The sequence below is a fragment of the Natator depressus genome, chromosome 14 (genome assembly GCF_965152275.1).
Source record: "Natator depressus isolate rNatDep1 chromosome 14, rNatDep2.hap1, whole genome shotgun sequence".
In the NCBI taxonomy this organism is placed as follows: Eukaryota; Metazoa; Chordata; order Testudines; family Cheloniidae; genus Natator; species Natator depressus.
The window spans coordinates 4,035,048-4,053,804 of NC_134247.1; the positions used below are offsets into that span (position 1 = coordinate 4,035,048).

Below are 18,757 nucleotides of genomic sequence, written 5' to 3' on the forward strand. Positions count from 1 at the left end.
GGTCCTTTTCCGCAGAACTGCTGCCTAGCCATTTGGTCCCTAGTCTGTAGCGGTGCATTGGATTCTTCCGTCCTAAGTGCAGGACTCTGCACTTGTCCTTGTTGAACCTCATCAGATTTCTTTTGGCCCAATCCTCCAATTTGTCTAGGTCCCTCTGTATCCTATCCCTACCAGCCACCTTATCTACCACTCCTCCTAGTTTAGTATCATCCGCAAATTTGCTGAGGGTGCAATCCACACCATCCTCCAGATCATTTATGAAGATATTGAACAAAACCGGCCCCAGGACCGACCCCTGGGGCACTCCACTTGACACCGGCTGCCAACTAGACATGGAGCCATTTATCACTACCCGTTGAGCCCGACAATCTAGCCAACTTTCTACCCACCTTATAGTGCATTCATCCAGCCCATACTTCTTTAACTTGCTGACAAGAACACTGTGGGAGACTGTGTCAAAAGCTTTGCTAAAGTCAAGAAACAACACACCCACTGCTTTCCCTTCATCCACAGAACCAGTAATCTCATCAAGGAAGGGGATTAGATTAGTCAAATTAGTGCCTGAAACAAGCCAATCGAGGATGCACTTTGTCCCTTATTGAATCTACCTGCCAGCAAAGGATCAGCCGGCCCAGTGCAAAGGGAGGACTTTGCACACCGACTCTGGCAACCAGCTTTGTCCTGCATGTTCACAGAACCCTAGAACCTCAGGGTGGGAAGGGGCCTCAGCAGGTCACCTGGTCTAGCCCCCTGCTCAGAGCAGGACCGATCCCGGACTAGTCCCTTGCACGGCCCCTTTCTTTCCTCGAGCCTGGTTCGGAGCTTGCACTGCCCCAACAGCCGAGGGAAGCGGGAGCAGGCGAGGCCGCCCGGCCGGCCAGGAAAGCAAGGCGTTTTGCTCGCCAGGGAGGAGGAGCGAAAAGCGTGACCCGGCAAAGCCGCCAGCTCGGGAAGCGCCCGCCCGCTTCGCTTTCCCAGCCCCGCGCGGGCGCGAACCATAGAATCGATGCCTCCTCCCGCATCCCTCCGGATTTGCCGCCGCGGCAGAAGGGGGCGGGCCCCGCAGGGGTGGCCGCGAGACACGTGGGCGGGGGGGGAGCCGGAAGTGGCCGCAGGAGCTGGAGCCGCGGCCGGGCTGGGGCAGGAGCTGGAGGCAGGGGCCGGGGGGGGTCCCTGCAGTGAGTTGGTGTTTCCCGCCTGTCCCGGGGAGGGGCCCGCTGCAGACCAGAGTAACAAGTGCCCCCCCCGGCCCCGCATGCTCTGCTTAGGAGCCGCAAAGAGCCCGCAAGCCGAGTCACCCGGGGGGGGGAGCCCTTCCCGCTGGGGTGGCCGCAGGGGTTAAACGTGCTGGCCCCTAGCTGGTGGGCGTGTCACGGAGCCCCCCCCCCCCGAGCGTGCAAAGAAGTAACCCCGCGCGGGGGGGGTCCCTTGCTGCGGGGCGCCCGCGGGCTGGGTGGGCGCTCTTCTCCCCTGCCCCGGGCGTGACCCTGGGGAGAGCCGGGCCCGCAGCCGCGGCGGCTCCGCAGTGCTGTCGCGGGTGCTAGGTGGCCCCGGGGAGGGTGACACTCTTGGAGGGGCAAGTCCTGGCCTGTTACACGTCCGTGAACCCCGGCTTGGGGGGAGGCTGTGAATGAAGGCATAAGGCTGCGGTGTATCAGGGCCCCGCTCTGTTCTGTTTTCGCAGCAGGACTTTGGAGGAGAAAAGGGACCTTGGAAAGACGGTCTCAGAGGAGCAGCCGGGTTAGTCTGTATTCGCAAAAAGACCAGGAGGACTTGTGGCACCTTCCAGACTAACCAATTTATTTGAGCATAAGCTTTCGTGAGCTACAGCTGTGTCTGACGCTGCGAGCCACGCGTACCCATGTGGGCCGGTTTGGGCAAAGAGAGGGATTTGAAGCCTTTAGGGTGGGTTGTAGAGCTGGGCTCGGTGTTGAGCTTTTGTGGTGAAGCAGGGAAAGTTGGAGCAGCGGAGGCTGGCATTTTTGTTAACCTTTGACTTTAAGTTCAGCAGGTAGAAAGAATCTGCACAGATCTCTAAAGAGAGGGTACAGAGACGTGGTAATACGAGTGCTTTTGTTTTTTTTTTAAAGTCTTGGTTGGCAGAGAGAAATATCTCAGTAAATGTCTCCTCGCGGGGGGGATGATATAACTACTTCACATTATCTGGGCATTCCTCAGATGAAATAATAAAACATCTGTGTTCCTTTCCTTACATGATTGGTTGCTCCTGAATAATAATATTTCAGAAGTATCCAAGTACACTGTCTGTCGCTGGCGTAGCTCTCCTTTTCCTGCACAACAGAAGTGTCTGCAAACTATTAGTGCAATGAAAATAGTGCTGTGAGTGCACGAATATTCAAAATGCTGACGTGGGGTAAAACTGTTTTCGGCAAAAGTATGGTGTGCGCGCTTTGGAGTGGCATAAGCAGACACTTCTCTGGTGCAGTCCAAGTGTAATGGAAAAGAGCGAATGCATTCTTTTGCTCAGGGTGAGGAGGGTGTGCAGACTGAATTGCATCTCGCTTCTCATTTTTGAGGGGTGAATGGAAAAAGGGCTAGAAAGGGAAGTGGGAAGACCAAATGTGGATGTAGGAAACTGCTTGTGGGAGTTGGATTGAAATGGTACTTGCTTTTCACTTGTTTATTGAAACTTTCTAAAATATCAACACTGCTAGGAATGTAACGCTTGGTTTTTCTTTTTAAATCACTCCACATGTTGACAAACCTTTGTGGGCCTTGACCTGCTCTTGGATTGGATCACCATCATAGTCTGTGAGGAGCTACATGGGTTCGAGTCTGCCAATGGCAGGATTTCAACCCCCCAAACGCTGACATTTTGTCAGCCTGCCTGAACCAGAAAAGGTTCATACACAACAGTGAAACGGACCAGAGTAGGTTCATTGTTGGTGCGGAGTGAAATGCAGGCAAGCCTCCTGGGTACTCGATGTAAACGACAGCTGTCATTAGTAATAGAAGGGCTTGTTTTTTTCAGAAGTGCTGAGGACCTACAGCTCTGTAGAGAGCAACAGGGACTTAGCCCTTCTGAGAACCAGGCCCTAAGGAGCTGCTGTTGATAACAGGAAAGGGATGTCTTGTCCTCTGTAATGCCTGAGTTTTATGTTGCCGCTGTCTCTTTCCTAATGCACCAAATCTCTTTTAGGCCAGTAAAACCCGAGTGTGTTCAGCATGATCCAAAACTGCAGTCCGGTGGTCCAGGCGCTGCTCGGGACTTTATTTACCTGGGGGCTGACAGCTGCTGGCTCTGCGCTAGTCTTTGTATTTTCAAGTGGCCAGGTGGGTGTTGCCATTCAGTTCTGAAAACACATTCCTCCTTCCAGACAAGATTTTTGTGTGATCAGTACAAAATAATTAGGCCCTGATTCTGCCTGTATGGCTCTGACTTCTGGATGGGAAGAGGGGAGTCTTAATTTGCATTTTATGATGTTGGAGGGAGTCTCCCTCCAACCCCTGCTCCCTTGTAAATCCAGCTCTCAGATGCGTACCTATGCATTTATGCCCCACAAGCAAATATCTTTTGCATTTATTTTCCTCTGTGGGCAGGGGGGAGGAATGGTGGGGGGCGGGGAAGGAGGAAGATTGGTGTTAGATTACAACTGTAAAGCCATCGAATGTGGTTCTTCTCAGGAAATGGGATGTGGAAAGACAGTTTCTTCCTCAACAGGTCTCCCTCCCTGTGTATGCACAAGCAGGCGAGCACGTTTTAATGTCAAAAAGTAGCTCATACTCCTGCTGGCCCTCTGGAGCCAGTGCAGCTGTGAGAGAGGGAGCTGGATTCTGTTCTGACTCATGAATCAGCAGTGATATTGTTGACCAAGTTCCAGCTGCTTGGCAAAGTTTAGTTGCTGGGTGTAACTGAGTGGCCTACATTGCTGGCAGTGGTGCATAAGAAGGAAAGATCCCTGCTTGGCTCTCTGATCCGAGGTGTTTTCAGTCAGGGAGTCTCGACTCTGGAATAGCCCAGATCTGTTCACCATCACAGCATCCTGCAAGGACCGGCTGCTTTCTCAAGCTTTTGGGAGCAAGGGGTGAGCAGGCGGCTGAGATCTGCAGCTGGAGTGGATTCTTCTCTGCTGCCTTTACATCTGTGATGTACGGTGACTTTATTCGGAACTTGGGTCAGTTCCGGACTCCGGGGTTGAACGAGCGGAGACTCTGCTCTGGCCCTTTGTCTCCGAAGCTGCCTTCTGGAAAGCGGCAGGCCTGTGTCAGTGTTTCCCTCGGCTTTCATCCTGCTTTCCCAACCTCTTTCTTATCGAAGCTCTTCTTGGATGACTTATTCAGGAGCCTGGTTTTGAAGGGAGAGTATAGTACTTTTTTCCCCTTGAGGAAGGGAGAATCATGCTGTGAGTGAGCTAGGCAGCGGGCAACCCTGAATAATTGACAGGCTGTGCAGTCAGTTGACTGATATTCTGGTTTCAGTAGTTGTTGGATAGAAACCAAACTTGAGAGAAAACTGAAGAACTGCAGACAAGGCGCTCACCTGGCAGAGGCAAAGCACAGCCTAAACTTTAAGTCCGTTCTTAGGTCCCCCTTTATATAGCAGGGCACTACCTAGGAAGGTGCTAAAGACTCATTGAAGCCACAATGGGACTTAAGCATGTGCTTAAAATTAACCCTGAGAAGTTAGGCACGTGCTTGAGAGGAAGGAGCACCTAGCGGTTAGGGTGCCAGCCTGGGGCACAGGGGACCCAAGTTCCCTGCTCTACCAGAGACCCTGTGACACTGGGAAAATCACTTCGTGCCTCTGTGCCTCAGTTTCCCATCTGTAAAGTGGGATAGTTGCACTACTTACCAGGGATGTCTTGTACATTAAAGATTGGGCGGCACTCAAATACTGCAGTAATGGGGAGCAAATGAGGATCTTAGAATCAGGGCCAGAGCTGCGAACTCCCCTCAGCGCTGCTCTCATGCTGTAAGCTGTTGCACCTTGCTTCTTTTAGCAGTTGGAAAATTAAATGCTCTGATTTAATTTTCAGAGGCGAATCCTAGATGGAAGCCTGGGCTTCGCTGCCGGGGTAAGTACAGCACACACTGGGGCATCCTCATTCTGCTCGTCATCTGCTTCATGTACTCTCCTAAACCACCCCCACGCTTCATCTGGCTGTGTCATCACATGGATGTTTTTGGTGTGTGTCCAAGATCTAATTAGGGCTACGTGAGGCAGGGGAGGAATCTGGTAAAGCAGCGGTTCCAAACTTTTGCAACCCAAGGACCCCTATTTTGATTTAAAAGATTTTGTGGGCCCCCAAACTCCCCACTCATCCACAGGCCCCACCCTACCCCACCTCTTCTGCCCCTGCTCTACCTCTGCCCCTCCTCTTCTCCACCTCTTTCCACCCCCTCCCACTAGAGCACCCTGTCCCCGCTCCTCTCCCTCCCTCCCAGCGTCTGGGAAACCGAGGGTACTCCAGGGGGTCCGCTGGCCCTGATGATCAACTCCTCCCACTCCCTCTCAGTGCCTCCTGCACACCGGGGAACAGCTGTTCAGCGGCCTGGAGGAGGTGCTGGGAGGGAGGGGGAGAAGCAGGGACGGGGCATGCTCAGGGGAGGGGGCCGAATCCTATCCGCAGGGCCGGAGGTCTCGGACCAACTCCTCCCCCTCCCTCCCAGCGCCTCCTGCGTGCTGGGGAACAGGTTTGAGAAAGGTTCAAGTCCTGTCCCAGTGCCTCCTAGGCAAGGTTAGAGGTGGTGCAGCGAGGGCAGATGCAGGTGTCCGTCTGGCACAAAGCAGGATTTTTCACCTGTGGTGGGTGTGGTCTCCACGTTCAGTGCTGCTCGTCTGGATTTTCTGAATTGTGCCCCTTACAGCTTCCTTCTCTGGATAGGAAAAGCGAAAGAACCCTGATCCTGCGGAGGCTGATGCGTGTGGCTAACTTGGTGTCTGAGTATCCCAGCGAGCTCAGGTGCTTGAAGTCTGCAGGGGGCAGTTGAGCCTTTACATGATTCAGGCCTAAATCAACAGCCTCATGTAAACTGAATGCTTATTAGGAGACTGTGTTCCTGCAAGGCACGCGGTAATTCAGGGTATGTGTTGAAGAGCTGGCTTAAACTGCATCAGGGCAGGCTGGTGGAAAACCTCCAGAGGATTCGGGTGAGCTTGTATCTTGTATTCTGAATTGGTAAATCACTGGCTTGTCTTCTGGGAGCTTGAATGTACATGGGCGGCTGAGCAACCAATGTAGAAATGTGTCTGGCTCTCGGTACTTAGGGAAAACTGGCTGGCCATTTCCCACTTCCTTTGGAGCGCTGCTGTGTCTGAGCCAGGCTGAGGTGCTGCCCAGCTTGCAAGGTACATGCCCCTTTCCAGGAGGCGTGTGGCAATGGTGAAAAGCCCGGGAGGAACGCTTTGGCTCCTGGCCCTGATGTCTGGCACAGGAAAGGAGGTCAAGATGTTCTGTTGCAGTGCATTGTGGGTGTAAAAGTGTTACTTTTTCAAGTCTGGCTCTATGGCCACCCAGCACTGGGCACTGTTTCTTGTTCAGTTCTCTCCCAGAATGCTTTGGGGTCCGTGTTCCTAGCCAGTGGCATAATAAGGTGGCAGGTGGCTAGAGTTTTGGCCTTAATTCAGAACCTCTTGGCTTGTCCCTCTAAACCGCACCTCTGTATCATTGTTCTAATCAGGCAGGTGTGGGTCAATGATGGCTAAATGACTCGGCAAAACATACAGATGCTGGTTGATTGAGTGTGTATCCTGTATGTGTCAGCAACTCCTGGAGTACAGCAAATGCCCATCTGTGCTTGAGGCAAACTGGAAGCCCATTCACCTGTCAGCAGTGGATTTCTGGCTTCTTTGTTTTTCCTGCAGCAGTTAATAACATTGCTAACAGCTAAAACTACCCTAGAAAGCTCTGATTGCTGGCCCGGCCCTCTCGGTGGAGCGTGCTGCGCAAACAAAGAAAACCGGCTCCAAATTGTCCAGGTTTCCGGTTGGCATTAGTGGGCCCGAATTGCTAAAGTGCCATATAGGACAGGGTTGGGTTTAATTTGCTACTTGCCTGCGCTGAGCTGTGCTGTACTGTTGGACTGAGGTTTCCAAACTGTGACTTGTTCGCTGCTTGCTGGTGGTCTGCAGCCAGCCAGTCCGGGGTGACCCCTCGTTTCCCGCTGGTAAAGCATGCTGAGCCCAGTTGTAAATCCATGAGGTGCTTTTCTGACGCTGCTGCTCCAGGTTGCTAGATGCTGCAGTTGCCACAAAGTTGCTGTGGGACTGCAGAAGAGGAGCCGCCTGCCGGGTTTCCCTTCGGTCTTAAAATGTGGCCAACTCTGCAGAAGTCTGAGAGCCGCAGTGCCAGGACATTAACCTCCTGAAAGGAGCATTTCTGTGCAAGTGTAGCGGGGGGTGGGGGAATTGCTGGGCCCCATTGGTCTGTTTAATGTCTTTTAACAGAGATGATAGCCTCACGTCACTCAGCGCTCCTGCGTCCTGATGAGCCGTTGGCTCCTCCGTGTATCTGCCTCTCCTCTCCAGCTGTCGCGCGTGGCCTCTCGTACCCTTCCGGGTTTGTTAACGGCTGCATTGTCTCTCGCCCCATCTGCCATCCTGCGAACCCCGCCCCGCTCTTCCTGGGCGATAATGGGACCTCTCTGTGGCAAGCGCCGCAACTTACTTGGATGGGAAAGTGTCAAATGTATTGTTAGCTCCCCTTAGATGAGACGTAGCAGTCAGAAACAAGGAGGAGAGCCAGTGCTGTGTGTGTCTCCAGCTAGCTCCCCCTGGGCTGCATGTGAAGAACGGCTGCTGCAGGAGACGGATGTGCAGGGTTGTTTTTGCGATCATTGCCCGTCTGAGTGGGATAGAATGGCTGGGCTAAAGTTGGTTGGTTTGCCTTTGTTCTTCAAAGGTGGCATCTGAGATTTCTTCTCCTTTCGTGGGACAGGGAGTGTCTCTTTGTTTAGTGTTTGTACAGCGCCTGGCACCCTGGGGTCCTGGTCAGTGACCGGGACTCCTTTGGGTTACACTAATAGAAATAATACACTTCGAAGGGTCTCGTCTTGCAGCAGTCCTTCCTCTGGGGACGGCAGGGGTGGTCGCTCAAGGGCAGTGTCCTGTTCTCTATCTCTGCCCCCAGCCTTTCTGCTCGCATGCTGAGCTGAATCTTGCTAGTCATGTTTTTCACCTATGAAAACATGATGCACCCAGGTGCTGGGCGCATCCTTTGTTGGCTCTGCTGATGCTCCTCATTCCTGACCCCCTGCACCTTCTGCTATTCCCGTGCTGCGCTCTTGGCCCGTCCGACAGTGCGCCTCCATCCTGATCCGCAGATTACCGTCTTAGTCCAGCTCTGCTGATGCTGTTCAGCCCAGAGCTGCCTAGCCCCCTCCCTCCCCGTCCTGCAGCAGTTCCTTCTGCATTCACCTGGGGATCCTCCAGAGCTGTCTTGGCCTCGATATTTCTGTTCCCTGGCTGAACACAGTCACGGTGCTCACTGTCAGACTCACCAGACGTGACCTAAGTAAATGCCCAGCAGCAGCTAGGCTGAGAGCCCTGTTCTCTTGTCACCGAATGAACTGAACCGGGGGTCCCATTGCTTTAGGGGTGCAGCATCCGGTTCTTTAGTCACATGTACCAAATTCACCAGCCTTGGTGGTTAAATAGATGCTGAAGAAACGGAGCTGCTGCCAGCAGCCTCCTGATGTGAGACTGGGCCCAGCATCCCCTTCAAATATTGCTGCAGTGTCGGTTTATTTAGAGTGACTGCCTCGTGGGTTCACTGGCTTGCTACTGTGTCCAAGTGCTGGCCATTAGCCGCGTCAGCCAGACCGCCAAATGCTGGTATCGGCACAAGTTGGGGCCCGTCTCCTAATCTCGTAGGTCTGTAGAATGAAACTAACGGCAACGGGATGATGGTTGGGTGGCTGCTGTTGGTTGACGTCTCCGGATGCCAGCTCTCTGGCAATTATGGAAAGACTCATGGGAGGACCGGCAACTTAAACTGGTCATGAGGTGGCCTCCCGGCAGTGCTAGAGATCAGGTTTCCGATCAGATGAAACACGCAAGGAGTGTGCTCCCAGCTTTGTCTTTGCTAGTGGGCTGGACAGTCGGTTATCACCGTGAGGGGTTTGTCCATGACGGATGGAATCTGACCTCATTGGCTTGCGATGCTTGGGTGTTCACACACCAACGCGCCCAAAAACTTCCTCCGGGTGCTCCCAAGATTAGCAAGAAAGCTGGACTGGCCCTGTCTGTTTAGAAAACCTCCAGATTTGGACTGGGCTGGATATAGCAATTTTAGAAACAAAGCAAGATGCTTGATATTGGGCAATGTAGCGTTTGCCAATCTAGATCTGTGTCGGCTGCTACCCTGATACTGAGAGAGGTCCGTACCAGATGCTTCAGTGGAAGGTGCAAAACACAGCATCGTAGACCTCTACGGAGTAACCTGTCTGTGGGTAGAACTGTCCCAGGGTGGGAGCTGTGTGCATGCTGTCGGTCCATGGAGGCTGTAGGGCAGTGGTTCTCAAACTTTTGTACTGGCCACCCCTTTCACACAGCAAGCCTCAGAGTGCAACTCCCCCTTAGGAGTTAAAAACACATTTATATTTAAAAGTGATATTTGTATGTTAATATCACTTTTCACAGCAGACTTACTAGTTGGGAGGTATGTACTCATCACCCCCACTTAATAATCTCACGACCCCCAGTTTGAGAACCCCTGCTATAGAGGGCAGTGGTGTGGCTAAAGCCCCAAATGTTGTGATGAAAATGTATTCTTTAATGTCTGTGTATACCTTTTCCTGCAAGATCTGTGTCAGATGGCTGTGTGTGTCTGGTAAAAGAGCAAAATAACTTCCTCCAAAGGCTGTTCTCAGCCCAGTTCCTCTGAAACGTCTAGTGTTGTGCAACTGTTTATTGCTTGAGATGGTTTTGTTGCACAGTGCCCCTGGGTGATAGAATTCACTTGCATTTTAGGTTGGATTTTCCTCTGGGGATTTTTCCCCCACAGCTGGCTCCTGAAGAACGGGAGACTGGCCTGATGATCTGAGCAGCTCTGGAGCAGTTCCATAAGCAACACAGCTGATGGGAGTTGGAGCTTCTGCGGGAGTTGCCTTTAGTTTTGGATGGGTGGACATCCTGTGTTTGGTGCGGGATGCCGTTCCGAGTCCTCCTCTCTCGGGAGAAGTGGAGGGGGGCAGAGCGGCACGGTCCATGGAGCTGGGATCTTTTTGTGCTGGCGGGCAAAAATGCTCTGCCCCAGCTAGTACCTTGTGTCTCAGGATCTGAAAGTGCTTTATATACCTTAGTAAACTAAGCCTCAGAAGTGTTAATTCTCCCCATTATGCAGATGGGAAAACTGAGGCACAGAGGTACAGAGTTACATGCTCGTGGTTACACAGGGAGTCTGTGGCAGAGCCGGGGATGGGACCGTTTCCTGCCTCCGAGTCCTACTTTTTATCAAAAGGATGATTCTTCTGTATAAAAGCAGTTGCTCTTGTGGTTTCCTGGACCTAGACAGGGTGCAGAATAAGAGCAAAGTGGGGCTGAGGGTTATGTGAGCATGAGATCAGATGCCTTTTGAGATGCATCCAGCAGTTACAAATCAGCTGTGAGTTACTGTGGGCATTCTTTTGAATCCCTAATGACACGACACTCTAACCTTTCCGAATCAGTTAGAAACTTCCCCTGGACCTCACCTCTTTGTGTTGGCATCAAGCTTGGGCAGGAATAATTAATCTTCCTCCTTTGGAAAATCGCGACTTAGCATGCTGTGTGCAGGGCTTTGAAATCAGTATTTTCTGAGCACCAGGTGGCTTGCATGGAACCTAGAGGGAAATGAACTGGCGGGAACCCTGCTGGAAGCCGGACTGAATTCCACTGTGCTGCTTGTTAATAAGCCAGGCTGTGAACTCTTCATTGCGGATAGCGAATGCCACAAGCTTTGTGTATGTGGACTAGCTGGAGCAAGACAGGCTATTCACTGCTCCTATCCAACCTTGACCTGCTTCGTTAAATGACCAAAGGAGCAATATAGAAAGAGATTAATTCCTTCCTGTACAAAATAGGATGGGAAAACAGACTGTTATAAAAAGCCATGGGTAGAGAATTTTGCTATTTCTTAATCCCTCTTCAAAAGCTGTTTCTTTAGGTTGCTGTTACTGTGACACTGCCCCGGTCTTGGATTATTTTGATCGTTAAATATGTTTCTGCTAAACCCTTGTTTCTCCCTTTGATTGCAGGTTGCGAATATGTAGTCGGTGTCTCTTGCAGCCAAGGCACAGAGGAAGTCTGTTTTGCTTCTTGTTATATACAAAGCCTCTTCCACAGCAAAAGCTTGCCCGTTAAAAAGCAAGCGCAAAAGCAGTGAATTGCTGGTTGTGATTGAACAACCCTACAATAACAAACCAGCAGGGCCAGCCCCATTGCTCACAATCAACCCCGAGAGAAATTGCTTTACCAACAGGCTGGTGTTTGTTCCGTTAGAATAGTTTCTCCTGCTTTGCTGGGATTCCTGCTATCTCCGCTCTAAACTGGGCTCCCTGGCATGCCCTGGGGTTAAATCCATGGGTAAATAATGTGATGGAGTGTCATAGGGTGATTGCACTACTGTACCCAGCCCATGTCTATACGCAAACCTCTTCCGCATGCAGACATGCACCAGGTGCTGGGAGAATAGATTTCTGCATCCATAAGGATGGAAGAGCTAGAAAGCACCTCTCTCCAGAGACACAGATGAGATGCTGACCTTGACTTTCTGTGCTAAAGCAACATGATGTGTGAAGTGGAGTGCCTTGAAAATTGCTTTGAGCTCTGGCCTCCACTGCGTTTTGTTCAGCGGATGGAGGGAAGAGAGGCAGAAGCTAGCTTTTTTTAAATGTCTTTATTATTATTTATTTATTCTCTCTGTTTTGCCTTCAGACACCCTCAGTCTCTGGGTTTTGAAGTGAAGATTTGGAACTGGGGATCCAAATTACGTGCAAAGAACTCAAATTCTCGATAATGGTCCATTGCGTTGTCTTTTTGGCCGTGCATTGCCAGCTTTTCAATGTTATGATAATTTCTGGTCCTCTTGGTTCGTGTCACTGGTCTTTTGGTTCAGAGGAACGCTTCTAGACTGGTCTTGATCCGTATGTCGCTTCAGACCAGTGGAACGTTCAGTCCTGGAATGAGTAAAGCCTGAATCTGCTGCCCTTTTGAAGAACCCACAGTACGTGATCTAAACGGCTGCAAATGGCTCTTGGTTTTTGGGTGCTTAACTTGGGACACCTAAAGGGACCCTGGAATTGAGCTTTGGAGGGGGCTGCCATGGGAAAAACGCCACCCCTGGTGCTGACAAGAACAGGTGTGTTTCCGAAGGTGGGTGCTGGGCACTTCCTGAAAATCAGGCCCCTTTTTAAGATGTTTTGAATTGAGCACCCAAAATCCCTAGTGAGTCACTCTTGAAAATGTACGCCTGTGCTTTCCAAAGGGACGCTCGTGGGCTTCTGAATAGAATGTCATGCTTGAGGTGTTCTTGCCCGATCTAGCTGGGGTTTGTGTTTCGCCTTTGGAACAACTTGTATAGTGCAGGTGCTGAGAACCATTGAACCAAACTCTAAACGCTGTATATGATGGAAACCACTTCCAACCAGGGGGTGCTGCCGCACCCCTAGTTTCAGCACCTGTGAGTCCCGGAGTGTCTTTAACAAAGCTTCAGTACAAGGTTTTGTTGTTTTATCAATGCCCTTCTGCAAGGAGAACGGCAGTGTGCTCCAAGTCTTGAGGAAGGACGGCCCAGTGGTTAAGGCACCAGCCTGGGATTTGGGAAGCCAGGGTTCAGTTCCCTGCTCTGCCACAAACATCCTGCCTGACGTTGGGGAAGTCACTTAGTCTCTCCCTGTCTCAATTCCCCGCTTGCAAACTGGGGATAATACCACTGCCCTACCTCTCAGGAGGGTTGTGTATACTGAAGGCTGAAGTGATTAAGACCCTATCACCGCGGTAACTAATAACCTGGAGGTGGGCATCTGATGTGGAGTCCAGACATCGTGTGCTCCGAGGGCGTGAGCCTGCGAAGTGCTGTCTAATCCCACTGAAGTTTACCATACCTAAACACACAGTCAGCTTCACAGGTGACCTGACTTTCCATCTTCCCTTGCTGCGTTGGAGTTCAGTTCACTGCCCTCAGAAAAGGGGAGAGCTTTAAACAGCACGTGACTCGTCCAGTGTTGAATCTTCCCTTTCAGGGCAGGATAAAACCACACTGGGAATGTGCAAAGCTGAGATGGCTACCCAAGCGCGAGGCCCATTCTTGGTATCGGCACCTTAATGAGGCAAAGTTCCTTCTTGCTGAAAAGTTTGACAGATGAAACGTTTTCTTGAGTGTTTCCCCCCACCCTGCACGGTTTCTTCTGTTGATGGAGATCTCCCTTCTCCCTCCCTTGCAAGGCTTGTGGCTCTAATCTGGTACATCCTTAAAATTGCTGCTCCCGATGAAACCACGGCAAAAGCCTACAGTCTGGTCTCGCATCAGCCCTGTGGGGTGGTGACAACGTACCGTGCTGCTGCTTAGCAACAGACTGTCTTCACTGCAAAAATGGGTGTGTTTTCACAATGCATCGAGATCGCTAATGTGATGGAAAATCCTGCTGGAGACAGGGCACGGAGGACTGCTTTTAACTTGGTATCGAGTGTCAAGGTCAACCCTGTGTGAAGTCACCTGGGGTTTACTTTGGCTAGCTACACCAAGTGAGAACGACAACGTCTTGTCTCCGGCGCACGGGAGACATCTCAATGTACAGCGCACTCTCATTTGCAGTGAAGCCACGGGCTGAGTTGGGATCGCCCAGTTGCTGTGCTGGCACCGGCAAAGCATGAAATCACAGGGGCCCCCCCCCCCCTCGCATGGTGGCTGTTCCTTGTCCCTGGTGACAAAGTGAAACTAAAACCCTGCCAGGTCCCATTAGTAGGGACCCTGGAATTGAGCTTTGGAGGGGGCTGCCATGGGACAAACACCACCGGTGCTAACAAGAACAGGTGTCCCTCCCCCCCTCCCCCAGCAGGGAGGTTTGCATTACCATAGGGTGGTCCTTCTCCGGCAGATTGTTGTGCCCAGTCTTTGGTTAGATGGAGGATCCTGGTGCTAAGGAAGGATGGTTTAGTGGTTAGGGCGCTAGCCTAAGACTTGGGAGACCTGAATTCAATTCCCGGACTCTCTTTGTGGCCTTGGGTGAGTCACTTGGCTACTCTGTGCCTCAGTTTCCCCATCTGAAAAAGGGAACTAGTCCCAACCTCCTGGGGATGTTGTGAGGATAGACACACTAAACATTCTGAGATGCTCCGGTAGTGTGTTAATGGGGGCCATAGAGGTATCCAAGAAATAATGGGCAGGGCAAGGTTTGGTTCCCCGGTTAAAATTGGTGCATGGCACAGCCTTCTTTGAGCCCGCATGAGTCTGGCTCTGGGAAGCCCAGTCTTTGCTAGGGAAGGCTGGCGCACACTTGCCGCTGCACCGGCATTGTGTTATTGAGCTAGCAACTTAAAACACATCCACTTCCTGGCTTTGTGTGCTGCTCGTTCTCAGGCTGGCAGGAGATGCTGCCACCAAATAAATTGGTTAGTCTCTAAGGTGCCACAAGTCCTCCTTTTCTTTTTGCGAATACAGACTAACACGGCTGCTACTCTGAAACCTCTGGTGACTGTGACGCATCCGGCAAAGGTGCTGGGCTGCCAGAGACATCTTTGTATTAAAATGCACAGCTTCCTTTCCTGCCAGTCTCCACGCTCTCCCTTCCCTCCTCTTCCTCCTCGGGTTGAGAGCAGCCAGCGGATTTATGGACAACATTCAGTCTTGGCTCCGGAGCATTAAATGCCTTTTAATTAACATCTCCAAATTTATTTTGTTTCTGAGGCATTCTAAAGCCATGCATGAGCGTACAAGGCCCAGACTCTGCTTTTAGTTGCATGCACAGCTCCCAATGCATGTCTGAGAGCACCCTGTATTTTTGGATTGCCGAAGATCAGCTGAGCCCCCGGTTCTGTCTCTGCCTGCGCCCTGGCTAGCAGTAGTTCCCGTAGTTCCAGTGGGTAGCCAGTCACTTACAATTGCCTGTGGGGTGGTGGTGGTTTTTTCTTTTCACTCCCTTGGTACTAGCCCATTGATGCCTCCTGGGTTTCTTTCAGTTAGACATTGCATTGGATGGGATCTCCCACTGGCACGTGTGATTGATCCCAAGGCAATGTCTTGTGGAGCACAGAGCGGGGAAATAGGAGTCAGGGTTTTATTTGTGCCTCTGCCATAGGCTTGCTTAGTGACCTTGGGCAAGTCACTTAACTTGGCTTTGTCTTGCTTTTTTCTTGTCTGCCAAGTGGGACTAAAACTTCCTATCCTATAGGGACGTATTGGGGTTGGATGCTCGAATGTTTGCTTTGAGCGACTAGTGTGAAAGGCGCTATAGAAGGGCGGAGGGTCAGCTGAGTGGATAACCAAGCTGGCCATACTTATAGGAGGGATGAGGGCTCCCTAACCAGAACCCCAACAAGGGATGTGCTGTGAATAGAGGAGCGATACCCATAGCCCCCTCCGATCCCAGCAACAGAGGTTACTCAGTGACTCTGACCAGGTGTTTACCTCTGGCTCCTCTCTACTGGGGGCAGCAATGATGGGAGCAGGAGTGCATTCAGGGCCATGGTAAGCGCCCCGGTACCTACCCGTGCTCAGACCAGGTCTGCGTGCCCTGGTGCTAGAACGTCAGCTTGTACAAACACCATACGAGAGATGGCCCCTGCCCCAAAGAGCTTGCAGCAGAGAAAGGAGTGTCCCTTATCCCCATTCTGCAGATGGGGAATCTGAGACCTGGAGAGACGAAGTGCCTTCTCCAAGGTCACACGTGGGCTCTGTAGCAGAGCAGGGAACTGAATCCTGGTCTCTTTAGTTTCAATCTTCTCTACCTTTGTCCGCCTGCTCTCGATAAACAACGGGGAGGGCGAGGAGTTATTTACGTTAAGGGCCAATGTTGGCACAGGACGAAAGGGATATAAACTGGCCATCTGTATGTTTAGGCTGGAAATTAGCAAAGGTTTCTACCCATCAGAGGAAACTCTGGAGCAGCCTTCCAAGGGGAGCAGTGGGGGCAGAAAACCTAACTTGTCTCAAGACTGAACTTAATAGACCACCTACAATGGCCTGTACAGCCTCTCCATGACTGCTATTAGCAAATATCTCCAATGTCTGGATGTGGGACCCTAGATGGGGAGGGCTCTGAGTTACTACAGAGAATTCTTTCCCGGAGGTTGGGCTGGTGGGTCTTGTCCTCATGCTCAGGGTCTCACTGATCACCAAGGAAGCTTTGCCTGAGTGAGGACTTCAAGGTGGAGCTGATCTGGTTATTGTTTTCCCACATTCGCTATTTGCAAAGGTCAGGCGAGGTTTAGGTAGCTCTGTCCAGGTGCTTTGCACTCAGATAACTGAGATGCTGCTGTAGGACACTGATTTTCCACCTTTGCCATACTGTGACCCTATGTTCTAGCATGTAACCATAATAAAAGGCCGGAAAGGGAGGCTTGAGGACAGGGTGCCTCCAGGCAGGGAATCCACGCTGTAGGAGGTAGATATGGTATGGGAGAGACAGAAGATTTTCATTTATTTGTGGACCAGGACCCCTTTATGCTGGGCATTGTACATAAACAGCACAAAGACAGTCCTTGCCCCAAGGCGCACTACAATATAGATTTTCCTTCCAAGCAAGTAGTGCCAGTTGTTGGAAATCCAGCTCGGCGTTTTTGTTTAGAGGTGCAGAGATAGCAGGAAGGAGTGTAATATCTACCCCCTGAAGCCTGGTCCTGCCTATGTTGAAGCCCGTAAAAGTTTTACCATTGACTTAAGTGGCAGTAGGATCGGAGACTGGGGACAGGAATGAGCAGAAACTGACCCATCCTTTTCCTTGGAGAAACAATGCTTTGCCATAAAGTAACAATGTAATTCCACTGAGCTTTTCCCTCTGCTCGTGTTACGATCTTCCCTTTTTTAGTTTTTAGTTTTGGTTTTTAAAGAGGTTTTAAAGAGCATTCAGAGTACAAAGTTTGACAGCTGTGGTTGTCTTACGTAACAGCCCGTTATCTTATGAGCTGTGGGAAGTTAAGACTACAAGGTCCCCTGGAGGGCTGGGGTCTAAAGCGATAGCCATCCCACTCTCTTAGAGAGAGACTTCAGATGTCCCAGTGGCTCAGTGCATGCTTCTTCGCCATAGGCGGACGCTCAGGCCATAAGAATAGGGAAAGTGGATTCATTCTCGTCTGCTTGCTGATGGCTCTTGTACACAGGCTGGCAAGCTTCACAGGTTTTAAGGCATCTTCAGTTCATTGGCCACTTCACTCTATATTTTCATAGCAGAAGAAACGGCAAGTGATGCCCGGTTTGGTTCTTGCTTGTGCAAGGTTGTGTCTTGCAGCTTCTTTCCTGGTGCTCTGTTCAAGCCAGTTGCATACTGAACAATGAGCCCCTCAGTACTTCCCATGGGAGACTTCCCCAAACAGAGTAGATCTTGCTGATAGGAAGTTTTCCGTTGATTTAATTTCATCCTCACATCCACGGGGCCACTGAACCATCTCCTTTCTGACAGAGCACCCATCCCTGGTGAAAAGAGGTTAAAAATGGCTAGCGTGGATTTATCAAGAACAAATCATGCTAATCCAACCTAATTCCCTTCTCTGACAAAGGTTACTGGCCTAGTGGATGGGGGGAAGCACTAGATGTGATATATTGTGATTTTAGTAAGGCTTTTGACACAGTCCCCAATGACATTCTCATAAGCAAATAGGGAATTGTGGTCTAGACAAAATTACTATAAGGTGGATGCACAACTGGTTGAAAGACTACTCAAAGAGTAGTTATCAGTGGTTTGTAGTGGAGGGATGTACACAGTGGTGTCTCACATGGGTCAATTCTGGCTTTGGTACTCGTCAGTTATTTTTGTTCATGATTTGGATAATGGAGTGGAGAGTGTGCTTCTAAAATTTTCAGATGACAACAAACTGTCAGGATTAGAATTCAAAATGACCTTGACAAATTGGAGGATTGGTCTGAATTCAGCAAGATGAAATTCAGTAAAGATGAGGGCAAAGGACTACTCTTAGGAAGGAAAAATCAAATGCCCGGCTGCAAAATGGGGAATAACTGGCTATGTGGTAGTACTGTGGAAAAGGATCTGGGGATTGTAGTAGATCACAGATTGAATATTTGACAGGTTTCAGAGTAACAACCGTGTTAGTCTGTATTCGCAAAAAGAAAAGGAGTACTTGTGGCACCTTAGAGACTAACCAATTTATTTGACCGTGTAGCTCACGAAAGCTTATGCTCAAATAAATTGGTTAGTCTCTAAGATGCCACAAGTACTCCTTTTCTAGATTGAATATTGAATTGAGTGTGATGCAATTGCAGAAAAGTCTAGTATAATTCTGAGGTGTATTAACCGGAGTGTCCCCTGTAAGATGCAGGAGATAATTCTCGCTCTGTCACTGGAGTACCGTCTCCAATTCTAGGAAAGATGTGGACAAACTGCAGAGGGTCCAGAGGAGAGCAACAAAAACAATAAATGGTTTAGAAAATGAGACCTATGAGGAAAGGTTAAAAACACTGAGCATATTTAGTCTTGAGAAAAGAAGATGGCGCGCATGCACACACCAGATAACAGTCTTCAAATGTGTTGAGAGCTATTACCAAGAGGTCTGTGGTCAATTGTTCCGTGTCCACTGAAGGTAGGACAAGGAGTAATGGGCTTAAACTGTGGCAAGACAGATTTAGGTTAGGTATAAGGAAAAAAT

The 18,757-nt window shown here is 50.5% G+C and overlaps 1 protein-coding gene across 4 annotated transcripts in view; it reads left to right on the forward strand.

The window, feature by feature from the left end:
• Nucleotides 1-1,460: 1,460 nt before the first annotated feature.
• SLC39A11 (solute carrier family 39 member 11) overlaps nt 1,461-18,757 on the forward strand; it is a 258,953-nt gene continuing 241,656 nt past the window's right edge. Inside the window, exons 1-3 of one of the 4 annotated variants that reach the window (XM_074970758.1) lie at nt 1,461-1,740; nt 3,161-3,294; nt 4,998-5,036. In XM_074970758.1, the coding sequence (XP_074826859.1) occupies nt 3,187-3,294; nt 4,998-5,036 (147 nt within the window). In that variant the 5' untranslated portion in view covers nt 1,461-1,740; nt 3,161-3,186. Of the gene's footprint in view, nt 1,741-2,890; nt 3,295-4,997; nt 5,037-18,757 lie in introns of those variants that run through there. The other 3 variants (XM_074970760.1, XM_074970756.1, XM_074970757.1) reach the window with 3 other exon arrangements.